At 42.9% G+C, this 18,050-nt stretch overlaps 1 protein-coding gene across 1 annotated transcript in view; it reads right to left on the bottom strand.

The window, feature by feature from the left end:
- Nucleotides 1-18,050, bottom strand: part of LOC140210509 (solute carrier family 12 member 5-like) — a 347,453-nt gene that overhangs the window by 4,405 nt on the left and 324,998 nt on the right. The window contains exons 20-24 of the mRNA XM_072279513.1: nt 12,429-12,560; nt 10,002-10,109; nt 4,555-4,677; nt 1,625-1,812; nt 256-270 (exon numbers count right to left, since the gene is read on the bottom strand). Coding sequence (XP_072135614.1) covers nt 256-270; nt 1,625-1,812; nt 4,555-4,677; nt 10,002-10,109; nt 12,429-12,560 — 566 coding nt within the window. The remainder of the gene's footprint in view (nt 1-255; nt 271-1,624; nt 1,813-4,554; nt 4,678-10,001; nt 10,110-12,428; nt 12,561-18,050) is intronic.

An 18,050-nucleotide genomic window follows, 5' to 3' on the forward strand; every position in this document is an offset into this window, starting at 1 on the left:
CTCTCAGTCACCCCTTGGCCCACTCTGTATTTTGTGTTACCCCTGGTTGCTTTGACATTCACCTATTCCAGATTACCAAATGGCCCAAACTACACCATGGACTTAGAAAGCAAATCCCCCAGAAAAAGGGACCCTCACTAACTGTGTCAATGGGCAGTGAAAACTACATTCCTATAAATGACGCATAGACATGGTTTACAATTCTATTAATGGGTGAAGAAGGAATAAGATGGGAAAGCAATCAGTTTTACTTACAAATTCTCCCATTCACTGGTAGCATGTAGAATGTGAGAGAAAAAACAATTAAAATCATTATTAATTCTGACATAGAAGTCAATTATTAAATGCACAATCTGCCTCATTCTGATCTTGCACCTTATTGCCTACCTGCATTGCACTTTCTCTGTAGCCTTTACCTTATTCTGCATTACTGTTTTACCTTGTTCTACCTCAGTACACTATGTAATGATTAAAACAGTATGAACAGTATGCAAGACACACTTTTCAGAGTATCTTGATGCATGTGACAATAATAAACCAATTTCATTTCCACTTCCAATTCCAAGCCAAGATTCATATGATACATCTTCCGGGATAAGATGGTGCCAGTGAAGAACGCGACCAAGGGTGACCTCCTCCAAACAGTTCCCGGAACGACTTCTTTCACTTCTTTTACACCTTCGCTTTCTTTCAAGTGTGGTTCTACTACTGTTGGAGCAGATGATCTACACTTTGGTGGGCTGTTTTCAGGACGATTGAGCGATCAAATGCTTTGCTGTCTCTGAGGGAGTTTGATCAGGTTTCAGAAGAAACGTGTGGCTGAGAGGCTGAGAGGCCAAGAAGCCTGGTGATGGTGCGCGGACCCCAGATCGACTCCATTTCTCCCCAATCTCGCTGATTAAAGTGCTGAGGAAAATTGAAATCATCAAGGCGAATGCAGAGGCTGAGAGGGTGTTCAGTGCTGTCTACCAGTCTCTCACTTGCTGCTCCCGGAGGAAGGTGTCTGCACGTGTCGGTCTCTCTCTCCCGCTCGCTCGCTGCTCTGGAAGGAAGGTCCCTGCATTGGAATCGCACTCTCTTGCTTGATGCTGTCAGAGGAGAATGCCTGATTTCTGGGTTTTTATCAACACGACTTGTAGATCGGACACTGTAGTTCACGTTCTGATCTGTTTCTGGTTTCTGATCAATCGTTTTTTTTGTTACTATTTTGGACAATTTTGTATTGGGGCGGCTTGCAGATAATGAACTGAATATGTCTGGTTGGGCTCTTTTGATTTTGTGTTTCATGTTCTGTGTTTTTTTTGCTTTTCTCTTGCTGCTGTTTGCATCACTTGTTTTTGCTTGCGTGTTTTGGAGATGAGCGTTGATTTTTTTTTGAATGGGTTCCATGGTTTTCGTTGTTTCATGACTGTCTGTGAGGAAGATGAATTTCAGGGTTGCATACTGCATACATACTTAGATAATAAATGTACTTTGAATCTTGAATCTTTGAAGCCAAGGATAAAGCTCCTAATATTCGGATACATTATTACAAATACCCAGTACAGGTTTAATTTTATTTACAGGTATAGTTTTATAACTTGCCAGTTTCACTTTTGCCTGACTTCAGATGAAGTATACTCACGGTTTCATACTGAAGAGATCCCGGATTTCTTCTGGTGTAACGGGTCCTTTGTTTTTACTTCTGTCTCCTGCTGACTTGTCTTTAGTCCAGGTCAAGTGAACTTTCTCCCCAGGTGTGCTTGTCTCATCAGCAGGTGACTGAGAGGCTATTGACTGAGTCGAAGCTGTCTTGTCAAGAATCAACTGAATCTGGAGCAAAGGAGCAAAGAGAGACAATACTGGGAGTAAACTGCACTGATGATGTTTTAGAATCTGATCGGGAAGGGGATGAACTGGGCTCTGTAGTGAAGGAGCGGAATTCTAGGCAAAGTGAAAATGATCTTTTTGTTTGTTTCTTATCAATGTCACAGTTATTGTCCATCTCAGATTACCTTGAGAATTTAGAGTCAAATGTACTCTCCAAACCATTGCTGAGATTTTCTGGATTTTCAGCTATATGACAAGTTGAAGGAAAAGGTGCAAATGACGTTTGATTTCTCTAACTTCGGATAATTTCTTCCCCCCAACCCCCCACACCTCCTCCTTTGTTTTTCCATTCCCCATTCTGGCTCCCCTCTTACCCCCTCCTCTTCCCTTCACCTGCTTATCACGTCCCTCTGGTGTCTTGCCTCCTCCCCTTTCACCCATGGTCCACTGTCCTCTCCTATCAGATTCCTTCTTATTCAGCCATTTAGTTTTTCCACTTATCACTTCCCAGCTTCTCGTTTCAGCCCCCCTCCCCTTCCCACCTACCTTTCCCCTCACCTGGTTTCACCTACCACCTTCTAACATACTCCGTCCCCTCCCCATGACGTCTTCCTCCTTCCTTTCCAGTTCTGATGGAACTGACAGCCTGAAGCATGACATGGAAACTTTTGAAAAGAATATACAGAAGTTACTTACAGAAAGAATTTTGATGAAACATTTCAAGTTACCAAGAGGCTGCGTTTCTTATCTTTATTCAGTTCAAGGATCAGAGAAAGCTACTGAAGGTTGCAAACTCAGACAGCTCCATCAAGGGCACCACTCTCCCCCAGCATCGAGGACACCTTCAAAAGGCTATGCCTCAGAAAGGTGGCCTCCATCATTATGGAGCCCCATCACCCAGGACCTGCCCTCTTCTCATTACTGTCTCTCCTTTATTGCTCTCTTTTTGCACAACTTATTTAATTTACATACAAGTTTTTTTGTTGGAACTCTGCCACAGACGGTCCCAAACCCGGCTGCAAAAAGAGGAATATTGGGTATAGGGCTAGTAGCCTTATCCTGTAAAAGCCCAGACCTACAGAAAAGCCAACAGAAGTTCCTAAGACCCCATCCCTGGGAGAAGAAAAAAAAATCATAGATGGGTTACACTTGGGATGGCCCAGGAGAGACGACTTTGGTGAGCTGCTGTTAGCAGCCTATGCCCCAGTAGGAGTGTGGGCTAAGGAAAAGAAAAAGGTTCTTATTTTAGTTGTAGTTTTTTTTATGTATTGCACTGTAATGCTGCTGCAAAACAACAATTTTCACAATATATGTCGGTACTTCTTTCTGATTCTGATACAATACAATAAATTCCATTGTATTTCTTTATTTTCCTGTAAATGCCTGCAAGAAAATGAATCTGAAGGTAGTGAATGGTGGCATATACTGTATGTAGATTGATAATAAATTTACGTCGATTTTGTCTTTAAAATGAACTCTCATTTCTCCAGATTCTTCCTACGGAACATCAAGCTCTATCAACGAATGCCATGTTATGGCTCTGTGCTAAGAATTATTTGAAAAGAAAGAGAATCGTAATACATTTTAGCTCCTCGTAATCCCCCTGTACTTGGCAAGAGAAACAAAAGGAGCATGAGAGGTTCAGGAGTTACGTTCCTAGCCAAGGTTAATCAAACCCTACAAGTGAATTATGAACCTGACTGCTAAACAAACAGAAGCAACTGAGTCAAAAGAGTCTTTAGGAGCAGCAGGGGTCTACCCTTTAATCAAATCATGTCCATTGTGCAGTAAGACTTAAGAAGCTGGCAACTGGCTTTCCAGTATCTCCCCTTCCCCTTTCCCTTCACTGTACAGCACACACAAAATGACAGAGGATCTCACAGGCCAGGCAGCGTCTGTGGAGGGAAATTAACAGTCAACCTTTTGGGCTGAGATCCTCCATCAGGACTGGTCCTGAATAACGGAGGTGACGAAGGGCAGGCCCGATGAGGGGCCTGGACCCGAAAGGTCAACTGTTTATTCTCCTCCACGGCTGCTGCCTGACCTGCTGAGTTCCGCCAGCATTTTGTGTGTGTTGCTTTGGATTTTCAGCATCTGCAGAATCTCTTGTGTCTCACTATAGTTGGTAGGAGAAATACCATGCACTGACCCATCAACTTCCCATTAGGGAGGGAGTATGAGGTTCTGTGGGGCAGTTGAGAGGTGTTTAGTTGTGACACTCCTGCCACTGTAATCTGTGGAAGCCTGATGGATTAGTGGGTTGCACACTCATCCATTAATTTGTTATAAACTCAAGAAATTCTGCAGAAATCCTTTTCCATTCCTCATTCTGATTACCCCATCCTTTCCCCATATCTGCCTACCACCTCCTGCTGGTTTCCTTCTTTCTTTCTTCACCTATTAGATTCCTTCTTCGGCCCTACACCTCTCCACCTATCACTTCCCAGCCTCCTACTTTATCCCACCTTCCCCCTAGCCTGGTCTTACCTGTCGCCTGGCAGCATGTACTCCTTCCCCTCACCCCCATCTCCTTATTCTGGCTTCTGTCCCTCCCTTCCCAGGCCTGCTGGAGGGTCTCAGCTGCCAGCGTTTTGGGTGTGTTGCTCATTAGTTTGTAATGTTTTTTAATTCCATTACCAGCGTCGCACACAATTTCAGTGCTTTGTCTCCGTCAGCCCATTAGGCTCATCAGTGAGGTTGAACTGACTGTTTGGAGCCACTGACCCTTCGCCACCATCGTCATACCTCCTCCTCGGGTTTCTCTTCAGCACTTCCCTCCTGCTCGTCCTGAGAGCTCAATCTCAGCTTGGCCTTCGCTGGATGTTTACGGCGAATGGATCCCCGTGACTCATCACTAATGCACTGAATCTGGGCGACAGGGAAGGGAACAACGGAAGAGGTTATCCTAAGAGCACTGGCTTCTTTTGTTCAGGAAATGGCCTTAGTGATTGACAAATGTTCGGGAGACATCATAGATCCTCAGTAACTGATTTTGTTTTTGTTTTGTGAAGATATGTAATATTTTCTCCTCTTTAAAAAGTCCTTTCCCATTTAGCACTTCTTGAGGAAGATGAGAAGGAAACCCAGTTTTATTACCAGGTCTCTGGGTGGCCTTTCAGTATGGTCATGGTGAGGCACAATGCTTAAACCTATTCCTTGTTTCAGCTCAGCCTGCCTTACCAGGGCATCAACCACTTGTGCGCAAACACTCACTTGTACCTTATATGGAGGCCACTGAGTGTATGTTCATGGTCTTCTGCTGCAGTAGCTCCATCCACTTCAAGGTTCAACACGCTGTACATTTAGAAATGATCCTCTACACACCACTGTTGTAATGTGTAATTATTTGAGTTACTGTCATCTTCCTGTCAGCTTGAAAAGGCCTGGACATTCTCCTCTGACCTCTCTCACTAACAAGGCATTTTCACCCACAGAACTGTCACTCACTGGATGTTTTTTTTGTTTTTGCATGCACTCTCTGTAAACCCTACAGACTGTTGTGGGCAAAAATCCCGAGATCAGCACTTTCTGAGATACTCAAACCACCCGGTTTGGCAGCAACAATCATTCCACAGTCAAAGTCACTTAGACCACATTTCTTCCCCGTTCTGATGTTTGGTCTGAACAACAACTACACCCCTGGACGATGTCTGAAAGCTTTTATGTATTGCATTGCTATCGCATGATTGGCTGATTAGATATTTGCATTACCGAGCAGGGGCTGCCGAGAGCGCGTTGATTGGTTGATTGTGATGATATTATGCCACTGAGCAATCAATGGTGCAGCAGTTTCAATGCTGTGCACACGTTCAGTGCGGCTCCTTGGCATTGTACCTCTTTTTCATTTTATTTTGAGAGAAAATTCTGAACTCTTTGAAATTTCTTTCATCATTACCATTAAAAGTTTCTTAAAACAGCGTGGAAGGGTATATTCTAAGAAGGCGCTGGAATGTGGTGACTCTTCATGTGTGGTTCCAAAGGGAATCATCAAATATTCCCATTTAGGACTACTGCAGATGAAGTCCACAATCACAGCCATGGCTACTTCAGTAAGGAACATTGTTTTAAGACATTTCAAAAAATCTATCGATCCTTACTATTTATTTGATTTATATATATCTATTTCTTACTTTAATTTATAGCATTGTTTATGTATTGCAGTGTAATGTTGCTGCAAAACCCTAAATTTCATGACACGTCAGTGATGTTAAACCTGACTCTGATCCAGTGCTGCAGTGTTTTATACTCTCTGCTCTATGAAGGAGAAATATCAGTTAAAAAAATCCAACCTCCTTTTTATTCCTTTATTCCCCACTCTGGTCTCTTACCTCTTCTCCTCACTTGTCTGTCACCTCCCCCTGGAGCCCCTCCTCCTTCCCTTTCTCCGTGGTCCACTCTCCTCTCCGATCAGATTCCTTCTTCTCCAGCCCTTTACCTTTCCCATCCACCTGGCTTTACCTATCGCCTTCCAGTTGGTCCTCCTTCCCCTTCCTACACCTTCTTATTCTGGCATCTTCCCCCTTCCTTTCCAGATGGAGCTTTCAGCCCAAAACATCGACCACTTATTCATTTCCATAGATGCTGCCTGACCTGCTGAGTTCCTCCAGCATTTTGTGTGTGTTGCTCTGGAGTTTCAGCAGCTGTAGAATCCCTTGTGTTCTATGATCTGTTCCTTTCACATGTCATCTCTCCCCTTGTATCTTGTTTATGTGAAAATCAAGATTCAGTCTCCAGCACTCTCATCCTTTGTCAGGACGTCAATACAGGAGGAAGCCTTTTGTACACACTCAGTGGCCTCATTGTAAGGTACAGCTGTACGCCTGCTTGTTAATGTAGACATCTAATCAGCCTATTATGTGACAGCAACTCAATGTACAAAGGTATGCAGACATAGTCACAGACCGAAACATCAGAACGGGGAGGAAATGTGATCTAAGTGACTTCAGTGGTAGAATGATTGTTGGTGTCAGATGGAGTAGTTGCAGAAACTGCTCATCTCCTGGGATTTTCACGCACAACAGCCTCTAGAGTTTACAAAGAATGGTGCCAAGAAACAAAAAGAATCCAGTGAGCAGCAGTCCTGTGGGTGAAAACATCTTTTCAATGTGAGAGCTCAGAGAAGAATGGCCAGACTGGTTCAAGCTGGTGGGAAGACTTTAGCAGCCCAAGTAACCATGTGTTACAACAGTGGCATGCAGAGGAGCACAACACATCAAAACTTGAATTGGATGGACTACAAAGGCAGAAGACCTTGAATGTACACTCAGTGGCCATGTTATCAGGTACAGGAAATACGTAACGAAGTGCCCACTGAGTCTATGTTCTGTTCTTTCAAAAGTCATCTCTCCTGTGCCTTGCTTTTGTTAAAATCAAGATTCAGTCTCCAGCACTCTCATTCTTTCCCAGGACTTCAGCTTTTCCTATATTATGACAATGGCAATGCTTCAAAAATGCTCTTTCTTGCATACATGACTTTGGGCAGACCTGAGATTGTGAAATACTTTTAATAAATGAAAATTGGAACATAGAACATAAAAATTTTCAGCACATTACAGGCCCTTCAGCCCACAATGTTGTGCCGACCATGCCTAGAATTTCCCTAGTGTATAGCCCTCTATTTTTCTAAGCTCCACGTACCTATCTAAGAGGCTCTTAAAAGTCCCTATTGTATCTGCTTCTACCACCATCACTGGTAGTGCATTCCATGCACCCTCTACTCTCTGTGTGAAAAACTTACCCCTGACATCCCCTCAGTACTTGCTTCCAAGCACCTTAAAACTATGCCTCTTCGTGTTAGCCATTTCAGCCCTGGGAAAAAGCCTCTGACTATCCACACGATTAATACCCCTCATCATCTTATACACCTCTATCAGGTCACCTCTCATCCTCCGTCGCTCCAAGCAGAAAAGGCCAAAGTACACTCAATCTATTCTCATAAGGTACGCCCTTCAATCCAGGCAATATCCTTGTAAATCTCCTCTGCACTCTCTCTATAGTATCCACAACTTTATTCAACCCAACTTTCTCCAATCTTAAATCTGAATTGGCACACATCGTGTCTTGACTTCCCATGTTCTCTTCTGTAACTCTCCACTTACTCTGCATGATTACATTTCTCAATAATGAAATATTACAGCTGTTCTCATTGACATTGGAAATGTTGAGGTAAGAATTAGGGAGCAATTGATTAAATATCGCCTGTTTGTCAGTTACCTGAAGCTCCACAAGAATGCGTTCTCAGCCTCCCACTCTACTCCCTGTACACTCACAGCCATGTGGCCAGACTCTGCTCTATCTCTATTACAGATTTATAGATGACACCACTGTAGTGGGCCGCATCTTGCATAATGATGAATTGGAGATTAGCAAGGGGATAGAAATCCTAGTAACATGGTGTATATACAACAAACTTCCCCTCAGTGTCAACAAAACCAAAAAGCTGATCGTTCATTTCAGGAAGTGGCAGTGCACTTGTTCCTGTTTACATGAACGGTGCTGAGGTTGAGAGAGTTGAGAGCTTCAAGTTCACAGTAGTGAACATCATCACAGTCTGTCCTGGTCAACCACAGCGATGGTATGGCCAAGAAAACTCACCAGTCCTTCCACTTCCTCAGAAGGCTAAAGAACTTTGGCATGACCTCTTTGATTGTCACTGATTTTTACTGATGCACACTGTAGAAAATTGCGCTGCCTGCGATGGCAAGAACTGCAGAGAATTGTGGACACAGTGTCAGAAAATGTAGAGGAGGCTTGACACAAATGCAGAGCAGTGGAGACGATTCAGTGGTGTGGGATAACTTTAATAATAAGCTGCAAAGTCACAAATCCACGAGCGGCCACTAAACAAAAGAGAATGGATACTTAACACGACAAGGCAACAAGGGAACTGAAGACTACGAGCAACCGGCTGAGGCTGGCTGGTTCGTATGAGTGAACAAGGACTGTGAATGAGAACTGGGTTTAAATAGGCTGCAGGTGATGATTTGGAAATGAGTGGGAGGAGACTGACACACAGCTCAGCACATTGCTGAACCCACCCACCTCTGTGTGCTCCATGTATGGATGAAAAGAAAATAGAACCCAGAACAGTACAGCACAGGAACAGGCTATTCGGCCCACAATGTGCTGCCCAACCAGCTAAAAAGCAAATCAAAAACAGCGAAACACTAATCTCTCCTATCTACACCATGTCCATAATCCTTCATCTTCAGTACATCCTTGTGCCTATCCAAAGGTCTCTAAAAAGCCTCTGATCTATTTGCCTCTACCACCATACCAGGCAGTGCATTCTGGACATCTACAGCCTTCTGAGGGCTATGTGGAATTAGCTTTGTGAGCCAAGGGGCTTGGAATGCGCTGAGCTGTTCTATGTTCTATACTTTTCACTGTCTCAGCACAGCAGCCAGCATAATCAAAGACCCCAGTCACCTCAGACATTCTCTCTTTCCCCTCTCCCATTGGGCAGAAGATACAAAGGCCTGAAAGCACATACCACTGGGCTCAAGGGGTAGCTTCTATCCTGCTGTTATTGAACGGCCCCCTGGTATGGTGAGGTGGACGTTTAACCTCACAATCTATCTCATTTTGGCTTTGAACCTTATTGCATATCTGCATTGCACTTTCTCTGTAACTGGAACACTTTATTCTACATTCTATTCCATTTACCCTTACACTACCTCAGTGCACGGAAATGATCTCTATAAACAGTAAGACAAGTTTTTCACCGTACCTTTGTACTTCTGACAACAATAGACAAATTTACAAATTTACCAATTTATCTCTTCCATGCACAGGCAGGAATTATATTGTAGGGTGTATAAGACACAGATGAGGTTAAAAATCAATGGCACCAAGCACTGAACCACACTCTCTACAAGCGTAGAAGGTGTGCCCCAAAATTCTGCCTATTTTTCTAAAATTTTGATCGTGAGGCTATCTTTAATGTTAACATAACAAATTAATATTAGCGCACAGTCACATTCCCCAATGTTTCAGTACATTCCAGGATCTGAACTTCTGATAAATGGTTCAGTACACTTGTAGGTATATTTCCCGGAACCTTTCTTTTTCTCCAGCTATGTGCCATTCTTGTATGAATTAATGACAATTTAACAAGATAAGGTCTACATTTTAAGATATTACATTGAAATCAGTAGCTGGAAGATGTGAGACGAAGTAACTGGGTCACATACCTCGCGCTCCCGCTCATTCTTTGTCAATTGCATTTCCTTCAGGATCTGGGACCTCTGCTCCATCATCAGAGTTCGCTCGTATGTGTAAGCTGAAATGTCACTGTCGTGCTGTGGGGCAGATTGAGACAGCAGTCAGGGAAATGATGCCTACTTCAACGGCTCTTAGTCAACGGGAGGTACGACAGGGTAATGTTTTACAGGGGTTCAATTCTTGCTGCTGTATGTAGAGAGTTGATACGTTCTCCTTGTGTCGACATGGGTTTCCGGATGCTTTGGTTCCTTCCACAGAGGGTGGTGAGGGTTGGAAATTAGAGTGTTGGGAGTAGGAGGGGAGAGTTGAGAATTGGAAGGGAGTGTTGAGAGTAGGAGGGAGTGTTGAGAATTAGAGGGGACTGTTGGGAGTAGGAGGGGAGTGTTGAGAGTAGGAGGGGAGTGTTGAGAGTAGAAGGGGAGTGCTGAGAGTAGGAGGGGTGTGGTGAGAGTAGGAGGGGTGTGGTGAGAGTGAGGGGGGGAATATTGCGTATTCAGCTGGTGGGTTGGGTGTGTGTGAAGTGCAGCAGACACACATAAAAAACAGTAGGTCCAATTTTGGAGAAAATGGAGAAATCCTATCATCTTATACGCCTCCATCAAGTCACCTCTCATCCTCCTTTATTTTTAAGAGAAAATCTCTGGGTCCGTCAAACTTTGCTTATAAATCATGCTCTCTAATCCAGCATCCTGCTAAATCTCCTCTGCACTTTGTCTAAAGCTTCCACATTCTTCTTATAATGAGGCGACCAGAACTGAGCAGGATACTCCATGTGAGGTCCAATCAGAGTTTTATAGAGCTGCAACCTCACCTTTCAGCTGCTGATCTCAATCCTCCAACATACCATGCGCCTTCCTAACCACCCTGTCAACTTGGACGGCAACTTTGAGGGATCTATGGAACTGGAACTCTGTTCCTCCATACTTTTGGGAATTCTGCCATCAACCTTGTACTCTGCCTTCTTGTTCAACATTCTAAAGTGTATCATCTCACAAACTCTATCTGCCACTTCTCAGCCTAGCTCTGCATCCTGTCAATGTCCCATTGTAATCTATGACAAAATTCTACAATATCCCAAACAATACCAACCTTTTTGTCATCTGCAAACTTATTAACCCACCTTTCCACATCCTTATCTAAGTCTTTGATAAAAATCACAAAGAGCAGAAGCCTGAGAACAGATCCCTGTAGAACACCACTGGCTACGGGCCTCCAGGCAGGATATATTCCATCTACTACCACCCTCTGACTTCTGTAGGCAAGCTAATTCTGAATCTATGTACCCATTCCCCTTGACTTTCTGAATGAGCCTACCATGGGAACCTTGTCAAAGGCCCTACTAAAATCCATATGCACCACATCTTCTACTCTACCTTCCTCAATTTCTTTTGTCACTTCCTCGAAAGTCAATCAAGCTCATGAGGCAAGACCTTCCCTTCACAAAGCTATGCTGACTATCCCTAATCAGGCTATGTTCCTCCAAATGATTGTAAACGCTGTCACTATGAATTCTCTCTGATAGTTTGCCCATCACTGACACAAGACTCACTGATCTATAAATCCCAGGGTTATCCCTATAACTTTCTTGAACAAAGGAATACAATTTGCCATCCTCCAATCACTTTGAGGATGCAAAGATCGTTGCTGTCTCTTCTCTCACCTCCTGTAGTAACCTGGGGTATATCCCATTTGATTCTGGAGAGTTATCTATCCTAATGTTTTTCAGAAGTTCCAATTCATCTCCTTGCGTAATATCAACATATTCCAGCACATTAGCTCGTTTTATTCTGACCTCATATTTTTCGAGGTCCTTCTCACTGGTCAATACTGCAGCGAAGTATTCATTAAGGACCTTCCCTCTCTCTCTCTCACCTCCAGGGGCATGTTTCCTCTTTTATACCTGATCGATCCTAACCTCTCTCTACCTTTATTAGAATTTATTATGCACCTGCTATTTATTGTTCTTCCTCAAGGCATTTTGTAATGATCTGATCTGTATGAACAGTATGAAAGACAAGCTTTTCACTCTATCTCAGTACACATGACCAAAATAAATCAATTCCAATTCCAGCATTAGCTCTTCTCTGGTTCAGTGATGCATCTGTAACCCGATCGTATGAACAGTGGACAGGTAAGAAGAGTAGAAATATCTTTTCATAGGAATTTAACATGTACAGATGTCTTCAATTTGGGCTTATGAAAATTAGCAATTATAATTATTTGTGTATGAGCCTATTTCTAGAGGAGGTCTTTAGTTGAAGTAAATTCCATTTGTCGCTGACGGAATTTCCTCACTGTCAGTTCATAAGTGACCTCCTTCCCTTTTATTCCTGGGACAGAAAAGGTTGGAAAAATTACTTATCCACATATCTCCATTTTTCACCGGCATCTCATACCATCTCCACGACTTCCACCTCAGCTGCAATCCGTAGGTGATAGAGGAACACTGTAAGGTCCTTCTTCATTTGGATGCTGTTATCTTCCATTTGGGCCACTGTAAAAATGCGCATCTTGCACTTCTTCCACACCTATCAGTCAATGAAAGGCCAGTAAAAGGCTCAGCAATATTTGTGAGACGTCTGAACACCCAGTTACACCCAATGCACATTGGTTATGACAGAGCCAGTAGCATTATACTGTTGTACATTTAACTATATGTTGTATATGCATTTTATGTAAACTTATAAAGTAGATCTCCAGAATATTGCTGTCTTTTAATATTATTGTGCTAATATCATTTTATGTGCTGTATGTAATATATGCACAATGTTTTTACACTTTGGACCCTGAGGAATGTTATTTTGTTTAGCTGTATACATGTGCATTGTTGAAAGACAATAAATTGAACTTGAATTTGCTGAATACAGCAGAATAAAATAAGCCATCTTACAATAAGGATATACAGGAGCATATAAAAAGGATATAACGAGGAGATAAAAAGTATTCATTCCCCCTTGGATGTTTTCATGTTTTACAACATTGAATCACAGTGGATTTAGTTTTGCTTTTTAGACACTGCAACAGAAAAAGACTCTTTTGTGTCAAAGTGACAACAGATCTCTACAAAGTGATCTAAATTAATTACAAATAAAAACATTTAAGTATTTATCCCCTTTAATATGACACACCAAATCATCACTGGTGCAGCCAACTGGTTTTAGAAGTCACATAGTTAGTTAAATGGAGATCCATTTTTGGAGACCTGTGTGTAGTCAAGGTCTTTCAATTGACCTTTGTAAAAATACACAGGTACAGTATCTGGAAGGTCCAACTGCTGGTGAGTCAGTATCCTGGCAAAAACTACATCATAAAGACAAAAGAACACTCCAAGCAACTCCACAAAAAGGTTATTGAAAAGCACAAGTCAGGAGATGGATGCGAGAAAATTTCCAAGTCACTGAATATCCCTTGGAGTACAGTTAAGTCAATCAACAAAAAATGGAAAGAGTATGACACAGCTGTAAATCAGCTTAGAGCAGGCTGTCGTCAAAAACCCAGTGGCTGTGCAAGAAGGGGACTAGGAATAATGGTGCATAGGCCCCTGAAGGTGGAATCTCATGTGGATAGGGTGGTGAAGAAAGCTTTTGGTATGCTGGCCTTTATAAATCAGAGCATTGAATATAGGAGTTGGGATGTAACGTTGAAATTGTACAAGGCATCGGTGAGGCCAAATTTGGAGTATTGTGTACAGTTTTGGTCACCGAATTATAGGAAAGATGTCAACAAAATAGAGAAAGTTCAAAGAAAGTTTATTAGAATGTTTCCTGGGTTTCATCACCTAAGTTACAGAGAAAGGTTGAACAAGTTAGGACTTTATTCTTTGGAACGTAGAAGGTTGAGGGGGGACTTGATAGAGGTATTTAAAATTAAGAGGGGGATAGATAGAGTTAACGTGGGGGCTTTTTCCATTGAGAGTGGGGGAGATTCAAACAAGAGGACATGAGTTGAGAGTTAAAGGGCAAAAGTTTAGGGGTAACATGAAGGGGAACTTCTTTACTCAGAGAGTGGTAGCTGTGTGGAACGAGCTTCCAGCAGAAGTGGTTGAGGCAGGTTCGATGTTGTCGTTTAAAGTTAAATTGGATAGGTATATGGACAAGAAAGGAATGGATGGTTATGGGCTGAGCGTAGGTCGGTGGGACTAGGTGAGAGTAAGTGTTTGACACGGACTGGAAGGGCCGAGATGGCCTGTTTCCGTGCTGTAATTGTTATATGGTTATATGGTGAGAGAGGCCACCAAGAGACCTATGACAACTCTGGAGGAGTTGCCAATTTCAGTGGCTGAGATGGGAGAGACTGCACGTACAACTGTTACCCAGGTGCTTCACCAGTCACAGCTTTATGGGAGAGTGGCAAAGAGAAAGCCACTGTTTCTTTTTTTAAAAATAACTCTCATGAAATCTTGATTAGAGTTTACCAGAAGGCATGTGAGAGACTCTGAAGTCAGCTGGAAGAAGGTTCTGTGGTCTGATGAAACCAAAATTGAGCTTTTTGGCCATCAGACTAAATGCTATGTTTGGTGTAAGCCGAACACCGCACATCATCAAAAACACACCATACCTACCATGGAGCGCGGTGGTGGCTGCATCATGCTGTGGGGATGCTTCACTGCAGCAGGCCCTGGAAGGCTTGTGAAGGTAGTGGCTAAAATGAATGCAGCAAAATACAGGGAAATCCTGGAGGAAAACCTGATGCAGTCTGCAAGAGAACTGCAACTTGGGAGAGGATTTGTTTTCCAGCAAGACAATGGCCAGAAGCATAAAGCCAAAACTACACAGGAATGGCTTAAAAAAAAAACAAGGTTAATGTCCTGGAGTGGACAAGTCAGAGTCCAGACCTCAATCCATTGAAATTTGTGGCTGGATTGAAAAGGACTGTTCACTCACGATCCCCGTGCAATCTGACAGAGCTTGAGCAGTCTTGTGAAGAAGAATTGGGAAGAATTGCAGTGTCCAGATGTGCAAAGCTGATAGAGACCTATCCACATAGACTCAAGACTGTAATTGCTGCCAAAGGTGCGTCTACTAAATACTGACTCAAAGGAGGTGAGTACTCATGCAATCAACTATATTGTGTTTTATATTTGTAATTATTTTAGATCACTTTGTCGAGATCTATTTTCACTTTAACACGAATGAGTCTTTTTCTGTTGATCAGTGTAAAAAAGCCAAATAAAAGTCAGTGATTCAATGTTGCAAAATAATAAATCGTGAAAACGTCTGGGGCAGCGGGGGGTGCAGGGGACAGTTGAATAATTTTTATAGACACTTTATATCTGTGATTGATTACTTCCCTTGAGGCTTTGGTATGTCATCTCCAATATCACATCTGAAACATTGAAGCATCTTTGAACGTCAGATCGGTCCGTGCTATGTTGAAAAAAATCACAAATCCCTCAAAAATATCAAGATGGGAATATTATCTTCCATCAGTCTTAAAGTATGACTGTAATTTCTTTAGAGGCATGCCCAGTTCTTGGGTTCCTGCCATATCAGGAACATTTTGGATTGTGATGGAGCCGTACCCTTGCTGATGGACATTGTGTGTTCCTCATAACTGGGCTCATTCAGTTGCCTTGCTGGAAGAGCCCCAGTCTTTGGATGGAGATTGGTGGGGAAGGCTGGTGTATCCTGATGAAGTCAAGCTTGGAAGTATATGACACTGGAAACATAGAAACATGGAAACATAGAAAATAGGTGCAGGAGTAGGTCATTCGGCCCTTCGAGCCTGCACCGCCATTTATTATGATCATGGCTGATCATCCAACTCAGAACCCTGCACCAGCCTTCCCTCCATACCCCCTGATCCCCATAGCCACAAGGGCCATATCTAATTCCCTCTTAAATATAGCAAATGAACTGGCCTCAACTGTTTCCTGTGGCAGAGAATTCCACAGATTCACCACTCTCTGTGTGAAGAAGTTTTTCCTAATCACAGTCCTAAAAGGCTTCCCCTTTATCCTCAAACTGTGACCCCTCGTTCTGGACTTCCCCAACATCGGGAGCAATCTTCCTGCATCTAGCCTGTCCAATCCCTTTAGGATTTTATACGTTTCAATCAGATCCCCCCTCAATCTTCTAAATTCCAACGAGTACAAGCCTAGTTCATCCAGTCTTTCTTCATATGAAAGTCCTGCCATCCCAGGAATCAATCTGGTGAACCTTCTTTGTACTCCCTCTATGGCAAGGATGTCTTTCCTCAGATTAGGGGACCAAAACTGCACACAATACTCCAGGTGTGGTCTCACCAAGGCCTTGTACAACTGCAGTAGTACCTCCCTGCTCCTGTACTCAAATCCTCTCGCTATAAATGCCAGCATACCATTCGCCTTTTTCACCGCCTGCTGTACCTGCATGCCCACTTTCAATGACTGGTGTATAATGACACCCAGGTCTCATTGCACCTCCCCTTTTCCTAATCGGCCACCATTCAGATAATAATCTGTTTTCCTATTTTTGTCACCAAAGTGGATAACTTCACATTTATCCACATTAAATTGCATCTGCCATGAATTTGCCCACTCACCCAACCTATCCAAGTCACTCTGCATCCTCTTAGCATCCTCCTCACAGCTAACACTTCCGCCCAGCTTTGTGTCATCCGCAAACTTGGAGATGCTGCATTTAATTCCCTCATCCAAATCATTAATATATATTGTAAACAACTGGGGTCCCAGCACTGAGCCTTGCGGTACCCCACTAGTCACTGCCTGCCATTCTGAAAAGGTCCCGTTTATTCCCACTCTTTGCTTCCTGTCTGCTAACCAATTCTCTATCCACATCAATACCTTACCCCCAATACCGTGTGCTTTAAGTTTGCACACTAATCTCCTGTGTGGGACCTTGTCAAAAGCCTTTTGAAAATCCAAATATACCACATCCACTGGTTCTCCCCTATCCACTCTACTAGTTACATCCTCAAAAAATTCTATGAGATTCGTCAGACATGATTTTCCTTTCATAAATCCATGCTGACTTTGTCCGATGATTTCACCGCTTTCCAAATGTGCTGTTATCACATCTTTGATAACTGACTCCAGCAGTTTCCCCACCACCGATGTTAGGCTAACCAGTCTATAACTCCCCGGTTTCTCTCTCCCTCCTTTTTTAAAAAGTGGGGTTACATTAGCCACCCTCCAATCCTCAGGAACTAGTCCAGAATCTAACGAGTTTTGAAAAATTATCACTAATGCATCCACTATTTCTTGGGCTACTTCCTTACGCACTCTGGGATACAGACCATCTGGCCCTGGGGATTTATCTGCCTTTAATCCCTTCAATTTACCTAACACCACTTCCCTACTAACATGTACTTCGCTCAGTTCCTCCATCTCACTGGACCCTCTGTCCCCTACTATTTCTGGAAGATTATTTATGTCCTCCTTAGCGAAGACAGAACCAAAGTAATTATTCAATTGGTCTGCCATGTCCTTGCTCCCCATAATCAATTCACCTGTTTCTGTCTGTAGGGGACCTACATTTGTCCTTACCAGTCTTTTCCTTTTTACATATCTATAAAAGCTTTTACAGTCAGTTTTTATGTTCCCTGCCAGTTTCCTCTCATAATCTTTTTTCTCCTTCCTAATTAAGCCCTTTGTCCTCCTCTGCTGAACTCTGAATTTCTCCCAGTCCTCAGGTGAGCCACTTTTTCTGGCTAATTTGTATGCTTCTTCTTTGGAAGTTTTCTCAGGAAATTGAGGCAAGTTTTCTTGATTGACCAGGTAATGGGCCTTTGCACTGTAAGTGGTAGGCAAACAGCTGAAGTGTGACTGCATTATGATAGTGCTCAACAGAGATGTGCTGTGGATTCAGTGAACTACAAGAAACAGGTCATCAGTTGGTACAATTCTGCTGTTTTCACTGACACTGTGATCTTTGAGGAATCTCACCTCATATATCCCATGTTTTGTTTCGGCTGAATTACTGGAAACACTAAGATCTCTTCTGGAAATTATTATTGACTGTGCTCTTCCCAAATGCATGGGTACAGAACCAGCAGCGTAAATTAGAAGAGATTAATCT

This window comes from Mobula birostris, chromosome 2, assembly GCF_030028105.1.
Source record: "Mobula birostris isolate sMobBir1 chromosome 2, sMobBir1.hap1, whole genome shotgun sequence".
NCBI classification, from domain to species: domain Eukaryota; kingdom Metazoa; phylum Chordata; class Chondrichthyes; order Myliobatiformes; family Myliobatidae; genus Mobula; species Mobula birostris.